This window comes from Amblyomma mixtum, chromosome 5 (genome assembly GCF_055824585.1).
Source record: "Amblyomma mixtum isolate Tamu chromosome 5, ASM5582458v1, whole genome shotgun sequence".
Classification (NCBI taxonomy): domain Eukaryota; kingdom Metazoa; phylum Arthropoda; class Arachnida; order Ixodida; family Ixodidae; genus Amblyomma; species Amblyomma mixtum.
This window is the reverse complement of record NC_143016.1, coordinates 47,713,718-47,729,606: the sequence shown is the minus strand read 5'-3', so window position 1 is coordinate 47,729,606 and position 15,889 is coordinate 47,713,718. Positions and strand designations below refer to the sequence as shown.

Below are 15,889 nucleotides of genomic sequence, written 5' to 3'. Positions count from 1 at the left end.
GAGTTGCTCGCTTAGTTTAGTTTCGCGCCGCACTATCACGCGCGTGCGTGCGCGCGCCCAGAAACCGAAACTGATCGCTAGTTGCTAACAGAAGCTAAATTTTTTTGCGCGCGAATTTGGGCTGTCAAACAATTACAAGGCTATAGTTTGGTTTGAAACTTTTTTTGTTGTAATTACGATCTTTTAAGTTAAACATGAAACTGTTTGCGTAATCTAGCGTACGCAGCGACCTGGTACGGTCGCCGTAATAATTACGAGAGCAGTTGCGGAGGCGGAGAAACGGAGAAAGGCTTGAGACCATCGCAGTGGGCTGCATTAGTGGATGTTGTAGAGCGAGCATTGACGGCCGGTTGTGTTGGTGAGGTGTGCGAAAACATCTGTGATGAGAATCTTAAAACTACGTCGTGTTTGACACTATTCAGCCAAGTGACTGTGTAGAACTAATGTGACGTTACATCACTACGCTCGAGCCGCCCGGAGTCCCTTTCCGTGTTTTATTCGGCAACGGAGCCTCCTAGAAGGCTCCGAGGGGCGCCCGAGCTCTTTTGTTCCTATCGGCTTTCTTGCTGCAATCAACGCCATGGCGCACACCCAGCCAAGTGTAAACTGCAGTCTGGATGATATCGACCTCAACAGTTTAAAGGTATGTGAAACTACCTGTTCAGTGAAAATTGGTCCCTCACCTCATTTACTCATGATTGAGCATATCGAAGCTCTCTAGTGTCAGTCGGAGGGGCTGCTTTTGACAAATTCTCTCGAGCTAATAGCGAGTTCTTTGATTACCATCTGGCACTCGAAAAACACACGAGTGCATATTCAAACGATTATGAGTCCAGGTTCGCTCTCCGTCGACCTGAGACGTATGCTGTGAAAGTCAGCTGGTCAGCCGGAATGCCTCCTTGTCTGCTAGGCCTAACAAGTTGGACGTCTCGCTGGCAGTTTCCCTTTGATGGAGGGACGCTTGCACGGGTAGCTCCGTGCGCTCAGTTTTAGTTCACTTACGCGCACGTGGTGCAAATATTTACTCGAGGCTTGTGGCCCCTGTGCGGACTCTGCTTGGGTTAGAGATTTGAGCTTCCCTTCTCGCGTTCGAGAAAGCGCCGCTCACGCCCAACCGGAGGCGAGAGCAACATTTCATGCTTTCTACCTTCACTTCCGGCATGGTTGCGTCTCAGCTGCTCGTTCTTAGGTTTCGTTCCTTTTCTCAGCCTTCTGGATTGCGAGGAAAAGTTCGGTTTGTTGTGGTTAAAGATGGTTATCCTCTTTAGGAGGCGATTCCCTTCCCTTTTTTCGTGTTTGGCTATCGCGCGTCCCGCTGCGCTTCGAACTTCGTAGTACAGAACGTCTCCACTCTTGCTGCTTCCGTCGAAACGTCGCTGGGCCGATGCCCTGTGGCGCTTGGCATGACTTATCGAATGCGGATTCCCCCAGGAAGAACACGCCTTCGCTGCATTCCTTCGCGTTGTGCAGGTGGTTGTGGCGACAGGTTTTTTTTTTTTTCTTTAGTTTCGATACCTTCATGTTGGCCCCAGACATGATTTTGGGCGTGCCGTTGGTTTGGTGGCGCATCGGATAGCTCGGTTCCTGTGCATCTCGTGTAAACGCAGGCAGATAATGCGTGACCGCAACCAACAGTCAATAGAGTGCATTGAAGGGCGTTGGTGTGTCCCACGCAAGCACGTAAGCAGTAATAATAATATAATAATAAAAAAAAAAGTTTGGGATGAAGTCGAGTTCATTGCACTCGTCTCCAGTTCGCATTTATCGTGAGACGCTGGTATTTTTTCTTGTTCCCGACGTTTCCTGACATAATAAGCTAGCCTGCAAATTGTGACGGATTTTCGCAGCTGTTGGGCTGCTATGAGGTTACTGTAGTCGGCGCGTGGTTGCGTAATGGGCGCTCCTGCATGTAAGCGAAACTGGCGATGTGCGGTTGAGGCTTGCTTTTGGAGAGGTGGCTGTTGTTTCCAGGCGCTCAAGGCGAAGCGTTATGGAGCACAAAGTGTTTAATCAGCATTGCTCGCGCGACTTTTCTCATCGCCTCCGCATCGGTACCAATGATTGCTGAGTGAACCGCGTCTCACCAAGCTTTCTCGATAGTCAATTCGTGCGATATGTTCACCATGCACTGATCGCTGCGTCGCTTGAGATCTGGTGCGAAACTGACTTGTACCACGAATCCTGGCATGTGAGGTGTCGGGTCGTTTGTGACTCGCTGTATGACCTCACTGCTTTGGTACTGGCATGTTGCCAGAAATTGGTCACCTAATTTGCAGCGCTCTTTTTCTGCTGCCGATGTTTCTCGGAAGTGTGATGGGAGCATTAGTGTCTTTCTCTCCTTTTCCCCCCTTAACAGTGGTTTGGCTTGTGCTTTGAGAGATCAGTGTAACATTTATTCCTTGTATAGCTAAAGCCTCATTAATTTGAATTTCGTAGGACTGGAGAAAATGTTTATATTAGCACTGTCGGATTATTGGGAGGACTGAAAAAGGACCATAACAAAGTGTCCCACATCTACATTCCTTTATTTGCTGAAAAAAATTCTAATGATTGATTGCTTTGTGCAAGAAATTTGCACGGCAGTAGATATTTTTCGCTGGTCCACAAAATAGTGTAGTGTCCCTCCACCCCTTCTCCACACTCACAGATGATGCACAAAAAAAAAAAAGCAAGCCCACCCTGTGTACACACACAGGAACTATTGCAAATATTGCTTACAGGCTGTGTGATAACACAGAACACTCTGTCAGCATGGTCTGCAACACACACACAATGAAAGCAAAGAGGAAAGCGACAGAGAGCAGCAAGAAAGCATCCCACTGTACCTTATTAACTGATTATGATAGCACGTATGAGTATGGCACTTTTACAATTGTGTTGGGCATCACAGCCATTCGTGCTATTGAGGCCAGGTCTCTGAGTCGCTGTCATTTCCTGTGCTCTGTATACACACGAGCTGACCGAAGCACGGCCAAGTTGCTCCAAATTAACGATATTTTCATATCACAGAATAGCATATATGCCTGATAATACCGAACAGGGGGTACAAATTATCCTGTTTTATTGCGAAAGCAATACTGCTTGCACTTTTCTGCCATCGATGGATGTTCATCCTTCGCTCCGGCGCGCTACCACGTGACCGCGCGACGTCACGACAAGAGGAGAGCTGGGGGCCCAACTCGTCTCATCGATGGAGGCTCATCCTGCGCTCCGGCGCAGGTGCCGAGTGAGGGCGCTCGCTAGACTGGGATAAAACGGGGCTGCGGGTGTGCTCCTCGCAGTGCTGTGCTATGTCGGAGGATGCGTACAAGGCGAGGCTGGAACGGTGTGCCGCGGCCAAGCGACGGCGCCGTGCCGAAGAAACACGAAGAAAGGGAACAACGGTTGGCGAAGCAACGTCCGTATGCTGCAGAATGGCGAGCACGCCGATGTCATCACCGATGTACAGACCAAAAGCCATTTCTTTACGGATCACCAAAGCGTGTTCATCGTAATAAATAAAGCACATTTACAGTAGACCCATGTTGTGTCCAGAGTGAATCCATACGGGTAACCATATTAGCAGAACCAAGTCGTGACCAGAGTTGCACTATACGGGAAACCATGTCCAACTACCAGCAGAACCAGGCGCAGCCAGGTGTTATTGCTTTCGCAATCAACCAAGCTAAGCCTTCAGCCAATTTTTCCAAATTAACTGGGTTTGAATTAACACAGGTTTGCTGAATTTTAATTAAGACAAATGAACTGAATTCCTGAGTAATGGCTAGGGAGTCCTTGGTTAATTTTGATTTTGTGATTTCTGTGTGTGGATGGTCTCATTTTGCTGGTGCAGCAACAGAATGCCAGTGCTGCGAAAAAGTGCTGTTTTTCTCTATTTCTCACTGCGCAGTGTTTTGAGAGCCATAAATAATTATGTGCAGCTGTAGGGTCTTTATATTTTTTTCTTTCCTTGCTCGCTCAACATATTTACCTAATAGTAGCTTATGGTTGCAGTTTAGTAAGATTGTCTTACTTTCAGATTAATTTGTGTCTTTGAAACTCGGCTTGCTGTCATTTGTAATATACACAAGTCCTTTCTATCGTTCATTTTCAGATTCGAAAGTGTCATTCAGTAGTTGTGCCACGACTGTATATTTTTGCCTTCATATACGCGATGTGCAAGGGCTACATATAAAGCTTGGTATTTGATGTAAGCATGAATTTTTAGAAACATTGGATGATTTGAAAGTTTGCGCTGATTGATTTCACTTAACAAAGCTCACACAAACTTTGAATAATTGCCTTCTGAATGCAGAGCATTCTTTCTCTATCCCATTCTTTTTATTGACTCTCACTCGTTTAAATAATGTTCGTACTGTTTGGCATAGAGTGTTGCATTGTGCCCACATTAGGCCACTAGGCTGTGACGATGCGGACAAATAATGTGCACCCGACGCGAAACTTGGTTACACGAAAACAATATTTATCTTCTTGGTCAAAGGTTTAGGGGAAACTTCAAAGTGGATTAGATATATAATAAGGGGATAATTACTCATTGGCATCCACCAATGAGTACCAATGAGTAATTACTCCCTTATTGTTTATCTTCTATGACTATTCGTAACAGTAATGATTGAGCATTTCGACCAACGTGGCCCAGTGCAGCACTCTATGCCCAGAAATATTAACATGTTTAAACAAGTGAGAGCCAATTAATCAGTAATCATACATCGTATTTTGGGGCGTGACTGCAAAGCGTGATAAAAATGCTGCCATTGATGACAGGGCATCAAAACAGACCAGCACCCACATTAGTCAGAGGAAAATAAGGGCAAAAAGAAATGCAGGAAATGTACCCAGAGTATTGCATGGCATTAACAATTGGTTGGTTGGTAACAACTTTATTCATAGTCCTGCAGAGCTTTCGCCGACGGGGCCTTAGGTCTCCCACGTGGGGACGTCGAGGCGCTGCCTCGCCGTAACAATACTTGCTGAAATTATTGGAAGGCACATAATGCAGGGAAGTATGTTCACAATGGCATACAAAGCTGATTGTTGTGTTATATGGGCCGAGGAATTTTATCTGTATGTTAGGTTAGTTCCAGCATTTCTAGGCACTAAGTAGTTTCAGTGGTATCTTATGGTTCGAGATAAATGTTGTTTCAAGTAGTTTCACTTCCTGCTTGGCACAGTTGCTGACAGAGAAATATAAAAATCTACAGAAGAAACCAGGTCACTCTGTGGGGCCTTTATAAATTAAGATCAAGCACTTGATTGAGCTTCCGGAAACATCAGGGTTAATGCTGGCATTGCTTAACCAACCAAAGGCAATGAGACCATATTTATATATTCTAGAAAATATTAAGGACCCCTTAGTAACTGTAGCCTGTCAGAGGAGTAATGGTAAAATGCCAATCAGAATGATGTCAAGCAGGAAGATGCAAGCTGTCTATATTATGAACAATGCATCTGCAAGAAGTAGTGAAACTAAGATGTTTGAAAGTTTAGGTATGAGAGTTAATGGCAAGTACCTCAGTAGTATTCTGGCAATGTTATGTTTATGTTGCTAAACAGTTAAGGGGAGCAATTACTGCATATGATCAAGGACCTGAAAAGGCAAAGTATAATGGTCTTATTAATGAATGATATTGAGAAAACTAATGGTATTTTTAAAATTGAATGAAGCATCAAGTTTTTGACTGGTAATGAGGGATTAGAAACAGTCGGGGAGTATATCTTGGCCATATAGTCGCTAGCAGTGGAGGCCCATGAAGGAAATCTGTAGGGAAAAAAAAAAAAAAAAAATCATTTAGAGGTTGTATTGGGGACACACTTAAATTAACTTGCCATTATCCCTCAGAAAGAAAGTGTGACTGGTATATTCTACCAGTCTTTACCTGTTGGGCCAAAACTTTGAAGTGAACGACAGAGCTTGAAATGAGACTGACATTGACACATCAACTGATGGAAAGCAAAATGGCAGGCAAAAAGTTAAGGGCTCCCTCAAAGCACTTCTTGAATTTAATGAGTAGGTAAGTAAACCAGCCCTGTAGCTGCACTGTATGCCAAGCAGCAGTCGAGCCAAATGTAAATGCTCTGTGCACAGAAGACCTGCAGTCTCGCTCCAAAATTTGCTTCCCATTTCCAGCACTTCTTTGAAATCTGTCACTTCTATTTAACTTCTGCGTGGTCTTCACTGCTATCATCGCATGGTGGTCGGAGGGCAGTTGCGAGCTGGATTTTTTTTTTAGTATCTTAAAGAGCAGGTACCAATGGGAGAACGGTGGCAAAGAAACCAATCCGTCCTGTCACGCATTTGTGTTGCCAGTAATTGGCTTGCGCTCACAAGTAGAAAAAAAAATGTAAGACTCGGTCATTTTGCAGCGCATTTCCGAACATGGGAGGGTTAGCATAGACGCGTAGCTTCCAGCACAGTGGCCACCTCGAAATGAAGAGGAAGCGTCGTAGTAGCAAAGAGGAAATTTTCATCCAGTAATCATCTTTATCACCTTTGAAAAAAAATCTGGTTTCGAAAACAATGAACCTGTTGGCTCTTTGATAACCTTTTCAGTGTTAACAGTCTTGGCATTTCTCATCTGGATGCTATATATATGACAGTTTCTAATTTCAACATGGGACACACAGGTTAAATGTGAAGCTTGCTTTGTTTTTTGTGAAATCGGTTTGTAAACGATCACTTGCATTGGTAATGCCATTTGTATCAAAGATACAAATTGCATTACCAATGCAAGTGATCGTTTACAAACCGATCTTGATCTCGATAAGCAGCGGGATTTTGTGTGTCATTGCTGACATGAGACAAACTAAAGGGTCAGATAGCACCAGTTTCACTCATTTCATTGCAATGCCATGGCCACTTGCTGATGGGTAGCAAAGCATTGACACACGGAAGAAAAAAAAAACAGGAAATGGTAGGAGTGTGGGTGCTCTGTTCGCCTCGTCGCCCCTGGAGCTCGTTCTACATTATACTGTGCACTTTTTGAGCAAGATTAATCTGGAGATTAATCTTTTCTCTGGGAAAATGCCTCAGCTAAATTTAATTGCACCTTACTTGTTTGCAAAGAAATAAACCGCTTGCATATCTAGGTTACGCTCAAGTAGGGTCATCAAAAAATTCAGACATCGTAGAACTTGCTGCAGTGTTGCAGCTGGTTCTCAACGCTCAACCCATATAGGCCGAAACTTCAGAAACAACAAAAAATAATAATTTTTTCGTTTATTTCATTTCACAATTCCAAATCGTTCTTTCACTGATGGAAATACTTTGCTCAGCCTCGACTTTTGAGCCGTCCTCATTCATTACCTGTTACCTGTGGCGAAGCTTCCAACATTTTGCATCGATTTTAATATCGCATTTCACTTCACGCGTGGCAGATTCCTCATGATAATGCGGAAAAGTTACTTGTTCTTTTTTTGCAGATTTACAATGCAGTTTATGGGGTCAAATTTCAGAAATGGCATCCAGAGAAGACTGGCGGATTTTTCTAAACGCACACAACAAACGAAAACGAAATGCACTCAACACAATCCTTGCACAGAAAAGCTTTAGACACTTTTGAACGCTAGCAGGTGCAAGGCACAAGTGCTACATGTAGGGCACTAAGCATATATGGGCTTATTGGCAGTGAACTAGTGTCTAGCAGGCAAGTTTTTGGGCATTTAGGCCTTATCTTTAATCTGCAGCTTCTTTATTATGGCCTTGTATAAATTTTGCTTCAATATTGAACTTGTCATGCCAGAAGTGTCAAACACTTGGGGCTGTTGTTCTGAAAATGTCGATTTCAGTCCTTTTAGTGTTGGCAGGTGTGTTGGTAACTCCTGTTTTCATCTTTTATTGCAGGATCCGGCAGGTATATTTGAACTAATTGAAGTAGTTGGAAATGGTACCTATGGCCAGGTGTATAAGGTGTGTATATTGTTCAAACATATTTTTGCTTTCGTGATACGATTTGGTCCAGAAAAAAAAATAGCCCAGAGTTTGTTGCTCTATTTCACTCTGTTGGTTAAAGGTGCACTGAAGAGGAATCTGAACTCATCTTTTTGCTGCGGGAACTCAATCTGCACGTTCCGAGCATTCTTAGAAACTTCGATTTATTGCCCTGTGTGGCTGATTTTCCTAATTAAATCGAATTAACGTCCGGCTCCCGCCTTTTTTTTTTTTAATTCTCCCTCGTACGGTGGGCGGAGTCGACCAACGCGTAGAGTGCCTTTCAGCCAGTCCCGCGGCGGCTTGCCGCTCTGCCATCGGCGGAGTAATACGTAGTAGTCCGTAGAAGCAAATAGTCCGCGCGTATTTTTATTTCTGCGGGCTTATTTTGCGGCTATATTATCTGCGAATGAAACTATTTATTCACGGAAACCTAAAAAACAAAATAAAGCGAAAGCAAAGCCTCCACGTAGCTGGCTGCAAGGCACTCCATGCGTTGGTCGACTCCGCCCACCGTACGAGGGAGAATTTTAAAAATAAAGGCTGGAGCCGGACGTTAATTCCATTTAATTAGGAAAATGAGCCACACAGGGCAATAAATCGAAGTTTCTGAGAATGCTCAGAATGTGTAGATCGAGTTCCCGCGGCAAAAAAGACCAGTTCAGATTCCTCTTCAGTGCACCTTTAAGCGATAAATCAATCAGGTTGTGCATAAAATCTTTCTGTGGTTTAAAACACAAATTCTTAAAGGCATCTGGCATGTAGTATCGAGGTAATAAATTTAGAGGATGGATCTGCTGTGAATAAGCGAACAAATGATACATGAGCATAGCTGAATCAGATTTGCTGGGAAAAACAAAAACCCTGCAATAAAAAACAACAACAAACAAACAAGCTTGTTCTGTTTAATGCAGGGTCGGCACACCAAGACTGGACAGCTTGCAGCCATCAAGATCATGGATGTCACTGAGGTGAGGGTTTTTCTGCAGAGATGTGTAGATTGCACAAACTGTGATAAAATAACCACCAAAGCAGTGATGTGCAATTCAAGGTTGATAATATGAGCTTTACTTTTAAGACTGCAGTTAGCCTTTTGGCTTGCTATTTGCGGATTAATTTGCCATTAAGAAATGATTCCAACACATATGTCATTTAGGCAGACTGCAGGAAAGCTGCACGGAGTCTCTGAACTGAAACCTGCGCCTTGCACAGGTTTTTTTTTTTTTTATCTTAGTTTAGCTTACTGTTCTTAGCCAAGTTGTGTTGACATTTTATGACTAATGTGGTACAGTAGGTGTATGACTGACCCATTTCATGTTATTGTTGTCACTGTGTGCATGAAGGAAAGGACCTGCTTTTGTTGAGGTGGAAAATTCAGTAGCATTAAACGTGGTTTTGATGATGTTGAATATTCTTACAGCTTAAAGAAGATGTGACACAATGTAAGAATTAGTGGTCCATCAGTGCATGGTGCACATTTTTACTGAAAAATGCCTTATATGTAGTTTGAAATTGTAGAAAACTTGTGCTAAGTAAGTGTTCTTCTTCTTGGTTCTTAATTGCCTGAATTTAGCAGGAAAATGAACTGCATGGCAACAAATCTGTTCTTGCGTTGTTTAGCACGAGGCATTTGTTTTGCCCTATTAATATTAGCCTGGGAAATTCTGCTGTGGAGGAATTAGTCATGACCTGAATGCTTGTAATGCCTTAAAACGACATTAATCATATGATGTTTCTGACCTCTTTTATGCTGTTCTAATTAACATTTGTATTTAGTACTTTATTGTCTTCCCTCTGTTATAGGATGAAGAAGAAGAAATTAAACTAGAGATTAATGTCCTCAAAAAGGTAAGCATACTGGGACAAGCCTCTATGTTTAATTCCTTCATTTAGACAATTAGCCGAAGTTTACGCTGTCTAATACCCCACGAATCTCTAAGGACTTCAAGAATTGTGCGCTTTTGTTCATATGTGCATGTCCAGCTAGATGTCGTGCTTGTAGCTGCTCATAAATTTGTAGGGAAAGAATTACCCATGATAAGCATTGCATTTCTTTATTAGTATACTGGCATCATAAACATTCTCATATAAATGCAAGCTACTGAAATGTAAAAGCCAGGATTTCATTTAAAAATGTTTAATGTGTTTCAACGGTTGAATTCTTCTTGCAGTATTCCCACCACCGCAACATTGCCACCTACTATGGGGCATTCATACAGAAAAGTCCACCGGGCAAAGATGATAAGCTCTGGGTGAGTGTATCGTTCCTATCTGCCACTGGGTAGAACCACGCAGTATAGTGCATTACATTCTCATGCCTGCTTTCTTCCTTTGCAGTTGGTCATGGAGTACTGCGGTGCTGGTTCAGTCACAGATCTGGTCAAGTGTAAGTGCATTTAATGCATTGGATATTAAGCTCTGCCAGCAAGGAGCAAACCAAGACACTTGTGTGGCCAACTTCACTTTTGGTCTGCACTCTGCGTTTAGCTCAAGAAGGTTCCAGAATCGTTGGCTTTCTTTCAGCATGTACTACTACTTATCACTCTGTTGAGTGCTGATCTCTATAAAAAAGTTGTTTTAAGCAGCAGTTAGTGAGCGCGTCATCGCTATAATTGTAATTCTGTTTGCAGCAACCAAAGGCCAGTCACTGAAGGAAGAGTGGATTGCGTACATATGTCGAGAGATCCTCAGGGTAGGTGACGCCTTGTCTTGTCATGGGCCGTTTTGAGGGAGGTGGAATGCTAGCACTGTGGTGCCAAGTCGTTGTCTCTTCTCTCTCCCACTTCTTCCCAGGGTCTAAGCCATTTGCATGCTAACAAGATAATACACCGAGACATCAAGGGGCAGAATGTTTTGCTCACCGACAATGCTGAAGTGAAACTTGGTGAGTCTCATTTCAGTTGTCAGAATTGAGTTGTTTCGGGGCTGGTTGAAGTTGTGGTGAAAAAATTTTTCTTGTGGTTATAACTTAATTCAAACTTGGATGCGTTGCTAATTGCTTTGCTGAAGGCACATCTGACTGCGCAAGGATGCTTATTGTTATTCTTGTTAAGTAAAAGTGGTGATATTCTAGCACATTGACATTTGGCTCTGTTCGTAGTGCATCCCATTACTCAGGCAAGCATAAGCGGTTTACAAAAAGCACTGGCATGTCTTCAGCACCAGGTGCAGAAGACATGCTGCTGGAATCACCTATAGTTGGACATCACCTAAAGTGTAGCTGAACACAGGGTAGTAGCGCTTATGATGCACTACCTGGGGCAGCCCAGTGGCTATTGCAGCAGAAGGCTTAGTTAACTGAATGGAACTGCAGGTTTGTGGACGTAGTGTCGGCGGCAAAGTGTGACTAGTTTGCAAAAATTTAAAGAAAGAGAAATGCAAACTCTCTGTAGCAATATAGAAACGGGGCAGGCAATGTGTAATAATGCTTTCCTTAGCATGAGAAAAGTTGTCAATATGCTCTTAAGAATGCGCCACCGACAGCCAGCTCTAAATCTTGTGCTTAAAGTCGAAATTTAGTGCCGCTGTTATTCTAATGGCAGTTGAAGGTGCCTGATTGTGTACCGAATAAATACTGCAGATTTGCATTGTGATTACTTTGGCAAGTGAGATCGGCTACAACATTGCCAAGTTCCTGTTGTCTTTCAGGCAGGAGTTGAAATATATATATATATTTTTTTGTAGATTATTGGCACAGTTTTATTTCTGGTGTTCAGTGAAACACATTTTTAAGCTAGGTTACCATCCAACATGTAGGTTGACTAGAAATTTTGGCATTTGGTTATTTTGCAGCTTGTTGCGACTCCCTTGCAGTGACTATGAAATAAATTTATTGAGATTATGTAAAGATAGGCAATCCATCACTCGTCACCCCAGCACAAGAATTTTTGAGCTAGCATCAATAACAACAAAGTTATAGGCGATTAAAAATCACTCTCCTCCTCTCCCCCCTCAACTCGTACGCGCGGGGCACTATAAAAAAATAAAGAAAACAGCTCCGGGACTGGGCTCTGCCCATGAATACGTCATTCGCTGACGTTCTGTTTACGACTTCCAGTTGTCGCACTCCCGAGGAGCAGCGTGCGTCGGCAGCGTCTCTCCGGTCTCGGCGCTTTCTTGGTTGCCGAACTCGCGACAGAAAGAGGCGGCAGAGGTAGAATTCTAGTACACTCTAGCAGAGGTAAATTAAAACCATATGCGCGAAGGCAATGCCCTCGCTCGCGCTTGCCCGAGGGGGTCGCGCGGCGGCTCGAGCAGACGATTTTCACCGCTACCGGAAGTGTGCCCGTGTGCCCGTGGCTCGAGCGAATGACAGCGTGTGGTGGCCTGCCGACGTCATGGGACTAGTGACGTCTGTTTTCCCGATTTTGGTTTCAGAATGGCTCCCTACGAAGACATCAAACGGCCCGCGAATTTTAAAAAACACGATTTTTAAAAATTCATAATAAATTGCCGGCTCAGTTCCGAAGACTCATACTTGGTGTCAATGCTTCTGAGCATCACTTCTAACATTTACAAGCGGCTTTTAATTCTTTGCATGGTCCCTTTAATGCGTTTTATAATTGGTCCTCATGGAAGTGAATGACTTAGTGCAATAGCGCGGATATAGCAAAATCGCAGCGATTTCTCTTTAAAACCTGCTTGACTATAGCTCTGCAGCTGTAATGGAATAACTACAGCAAGAAAAAAAAATCTTCTCCTCAAGTTTCCTTACTGCGCTTGTGTTGCCTTCTTGGTATTCAAAAGGTCGGGTACCACGGGGCGTTATGGTCTGTTTAGAAGAGCACCACCTAACTGTTTTTGGTTGCACCAGTCTACTTTTTATTGCTTTTGTTGCATTATTATTAAGGTCCCGTTACAGCAGCTTTCCTGAAAATTTAGCTCCTAGTTTTGGTTCTTTGCTTGCGACACCGGTGGTGAACGTACTGACCAAGCTGCTTTTCTCCGCAGTGGACTTTGGAGTGAGTGCTCAATTGGATCGTACAATAGGACGACGTAACACATTTATTGGAACTCCATACTGGTGAGCTTCTGCAAGGATTGTTCATTTATTGACTTTCTCCCATGCATCTTCTTACAGACTGGTGCTGTATGTTGTAATTTTCTGTACGTATGTGAGTGACCATTGTGTGCAATGTTTACTTTGCGGCAGTGAGCTGCATCGATAGCTAAATACCAGTGCTCATGTTGTTGCATTGTATGTGAAAAAAATGATAGGGCCTCTATACTGTGCTTGAGTTTTCTTTATTTAAAAAATTTACCTTCACTGCCTAGTGACGTAAATGCCAAATAACTTTTAACACCTGACAGGTTGTGAAATGCTATGTTACTTGCATGTGCCAGTAGGGGTTCTGTAATAGTTGCCTTAGTAGAGATGGTAATTAGTCTGAAAGCTTGGTGAACAAAGGACAAATGTGTCTTTCTAAGCATTGTTCTTGCAATTTTCTTTTCTTTCTCTAACCAGGATGGCCCCTGAAGTGATTGCATGCGATGAGAATCCAGAAGCCACTTATGACAACAGGGTGTGTATGGATTGTCGAGGTCTCACACAGCAGAGCTGCTGCAGGAATATTGTTGCACACATTTGTTTTCCTCCGACCATCTTAGGGCTCACATTCTTGTGGCAGTCTCTGTGAACTGCTAGCCTGTGTAATAGTTTCTTTGCCTAATGTCATTGTGTCCTAATGCAGAGTGATCTGTGGTCCCTTGGAATCACTGCACTGGAAATGGCAGAGTCACAGCCACGTGAGTTTACAACTTTTATTCTGATGATTTGATGTTAGCCAAACTGCTTACTGTGCCTTCATAGTGAACTTTGGAGCACTTCATTGTGCCCAGGATTGTCAAATGCAATTGTTGGGGTTACATTTGAAACTGTTAATGAATTTGATTTGTGTGTAGTTTCGTAGTGTGATCTGCATTTCAGAATTGAACTGAACGCTTTCCGTCAAGTATGAATGTTAAAAGCTTTTTATTCTTTTTGGCACACCGCTGTTCTTTTTGTATGTGCTGGGTGTGTGCTTATTGTGGCTTCTCTGTTTTTTTTTCTCTCTCTCCCTCTACAGCACTGTGTGACATGCACCCAATGCGGGCCCTGTTCCTGATCCCCCGGAACCCACCGCCTCGGCTAAAATCTCGCAAGTGGGCGAAGAAGTTCCACAGCTTCATAGAGACAGTGCTGGTGAAGGACTACCAACAGAGGCCCTACACAGAGCAGCTGCTCAAGCACCCCTTCATCAAGGACCAACCAACTGAGAGACAGGTGTGTGCCATAATGGCATGGACGCGTGTTTTGAGCTAGTATGAGAGATGTGCCAGTGGTGAAATTCTTTGTCCTTGTTTGAAGGGACGCTAAGGCTAGAAGAGCAAGTGGAGGACTATGTCAGTGGTTTTCGCTTTGGAAACTCCAGCAGTATTTTTTTCTATTTGAAAAGTTTGGTTAGGCTTCAGATTAGGCTTCAGGTTTGATTAGACTAGGTCATCCTTTGGATAGTCCAGCCGCTTTTCTGCATGAAAAGTTGACTGGTGGCAGGGTGAATGCCAAATGAAGGTCCTAATTTCATTTTCTTCTGCTGGCAAATCAGATGCCACCACAGCCCGAACAGAGAACACTTGAAAACAGCTGGCAGATATGGCATTAACACTTCTTCTTGGGCGAGTTGGTGCATACTTGATTTGAAGAAAATAGCGCCAGAGCATGCTCGTCCTTGTCTCGTCTTGTGTCTCGTCCTTGTCTTTTCGTGGTTAGCATGCTCTGGCGCTATTTTCTTCAAATCAAGATATGGCATTATAGAACAAAAATTTTTCCGACTGCAGTGTGCTTTTTGCAGAGACCAGTCTTCTTATAGTGGATCGTGGGGCTGCAGCCAGCAATCGAGCCATAGCTAGGGAAGCAGGATTACACATCTGCTATTTCAGGTGAACCGAGTGTGGCACGCTTGTTCAGAGCTTTTGTTGCAGCTGTTACTGACTGGGTATGGCGACGTCCACTGTCTGCAAACCAACTCACCCTGCTGATGGTGCCAGCCTCAAAATTGGGAAAGCAGTGCACATTTTGGTCTATTGTGTTGGGGAGAAGAGTTGCATGTACCTGAATTCAGCAGAACTGAAATTTTGCTTCGTAGGCTTCGAAATGTCGTATTGCGGTGTAGCTCCCGAGTTAAAAAATCAAAGCAGTGCTACTGCCTCTGCTGTCTGGTACTCTGCTCTCGATGCGCAACGAAGACATTTCGCAGTGAGTTCTTTTAGTAATCCAGGCAAGGTATCAAGAGAGGTTAGGTCTTCAAATTTGCCAGTTTCTCATTTATGCTACTGGGGCGTAAAGTAGCATTGACCTTTGGGGTTGTGTTTGTGGGACACCCAGTGTGCTACCATAGACACCCAGTACACTGTCATAACAGTTATGCCATCATTTGTCCTGAGTTGAGCCCTTAAGGGTGCCCCTTTGCAAGTGTTGCCATTTCCCCCCCTTGGTACAGGTACGCATCCAGCTCAAGGACCACATGGACCGGTGTCGCAAGCACAAGCGCTCAGCCTCTGGAGCAGGAGGCCCCAGGGAGGTGCCAGGCGGACCAGACGATTATCGCTACAGGTTGGTTGCCTCATCTGACTACTGGCAGCCTAAAAGCATATTTACACTCCGATGTAGAGCACATGCCATGATAGTGCATGGCCCTATTCCCCACTGGCTGCCGTAAACTGGTCCACCCAGAACGCTCTGCATGCCTCCTCTTGGAAGTAGCGCATTGGTGGGCATTTGTTAACTGATAGTGGGTATTTGCTAACCGACTGCGGGTGTTCGGTGTTCGATATATCCGGTGTGTAGTTCGTTATAAAAAACACATTTTACGAACATAATGCTAGTGCTACTTCTGAGTGTTAGATATGAAGCGTAATCCGCTATATCAGTTTGTTATATTCGAGTTTGACTGTAGCGCTGAGACACGTCAAAGCCGCCGGAGT

At 43.8% G+C, this 15,889-nt stretch overlaps 1 protein-coding gene across 6 annotated transcripts in view; it reads left to right on the top strand.

Moving 5' to 3' along the window:
• Positions 1 to 261: 261 nt before the first annotated feature.
• msn (serine/threonine-protein kinase msn) overlaps positions 262 to 15,889 on the top strand; it is a 55,498-nt gene continuing 39,870 nt past the window's right edge. For 4 of the 6 annotated variants that reach the window (XM_089544317.1, XM_089544316.1, XM_089544315.1 and 1 more), the window contains exons 1-13: positions 262 to 643; positions 7,841 to 7,906; positions 8,842 to 8,898; positions 9,731 to 9,775; positions 10,099 to 10,179; positions 10,265 to 10,313; positions 10,558 to 10,619; positions 10,721 to 10,811; positions 12,878 to 12,950; positions 13,392 to 13,449; positions 13,618 to 13,672; positions 13,993 to 14,189; positions 15,406 to 15,518. In XM_089544317.1, the coding sequence (XP_089400443.1) occupies positions 581 to 643; positions 7,841 to 7,906; positions 8,842 to 8,898; positions 9,731 to 9,775; positions 10,099 to 10,179; positions 10,265 to 10,313; positions 10,558 to 10,619; positions 10,721 to 10,811; positions 12,878 to 12,950; positions 13,392 to 13,449; positions 13,618 to 13,672; positions 13,993 to 14,189; positions 15,406 to 15,518 (1,010 nt within the window). In that variant the 5' untranslated portion in view covers positions 262 to 580. The remainder of the gene's footprint in view (positions 644 to 7,840; positions 7,907 to 8,841; positions 8,899 to 9,730; positions 9,776 to 10,098; positions 10,180 to 10,264; positions 10,314 to 10,557; positions 10,620 to 10,720; positions 10,812 to 12,877; positions 12,951 to 13,391; positions 13,450 to 13,617; positions 13,673 to 13,992; positions 14,190 to 15,405; positions 15,519 to 15,889) is intronic. The other 2 variants (XM_089544319.1, XM_089544318.1) reach the window with 1 other exon arrangement.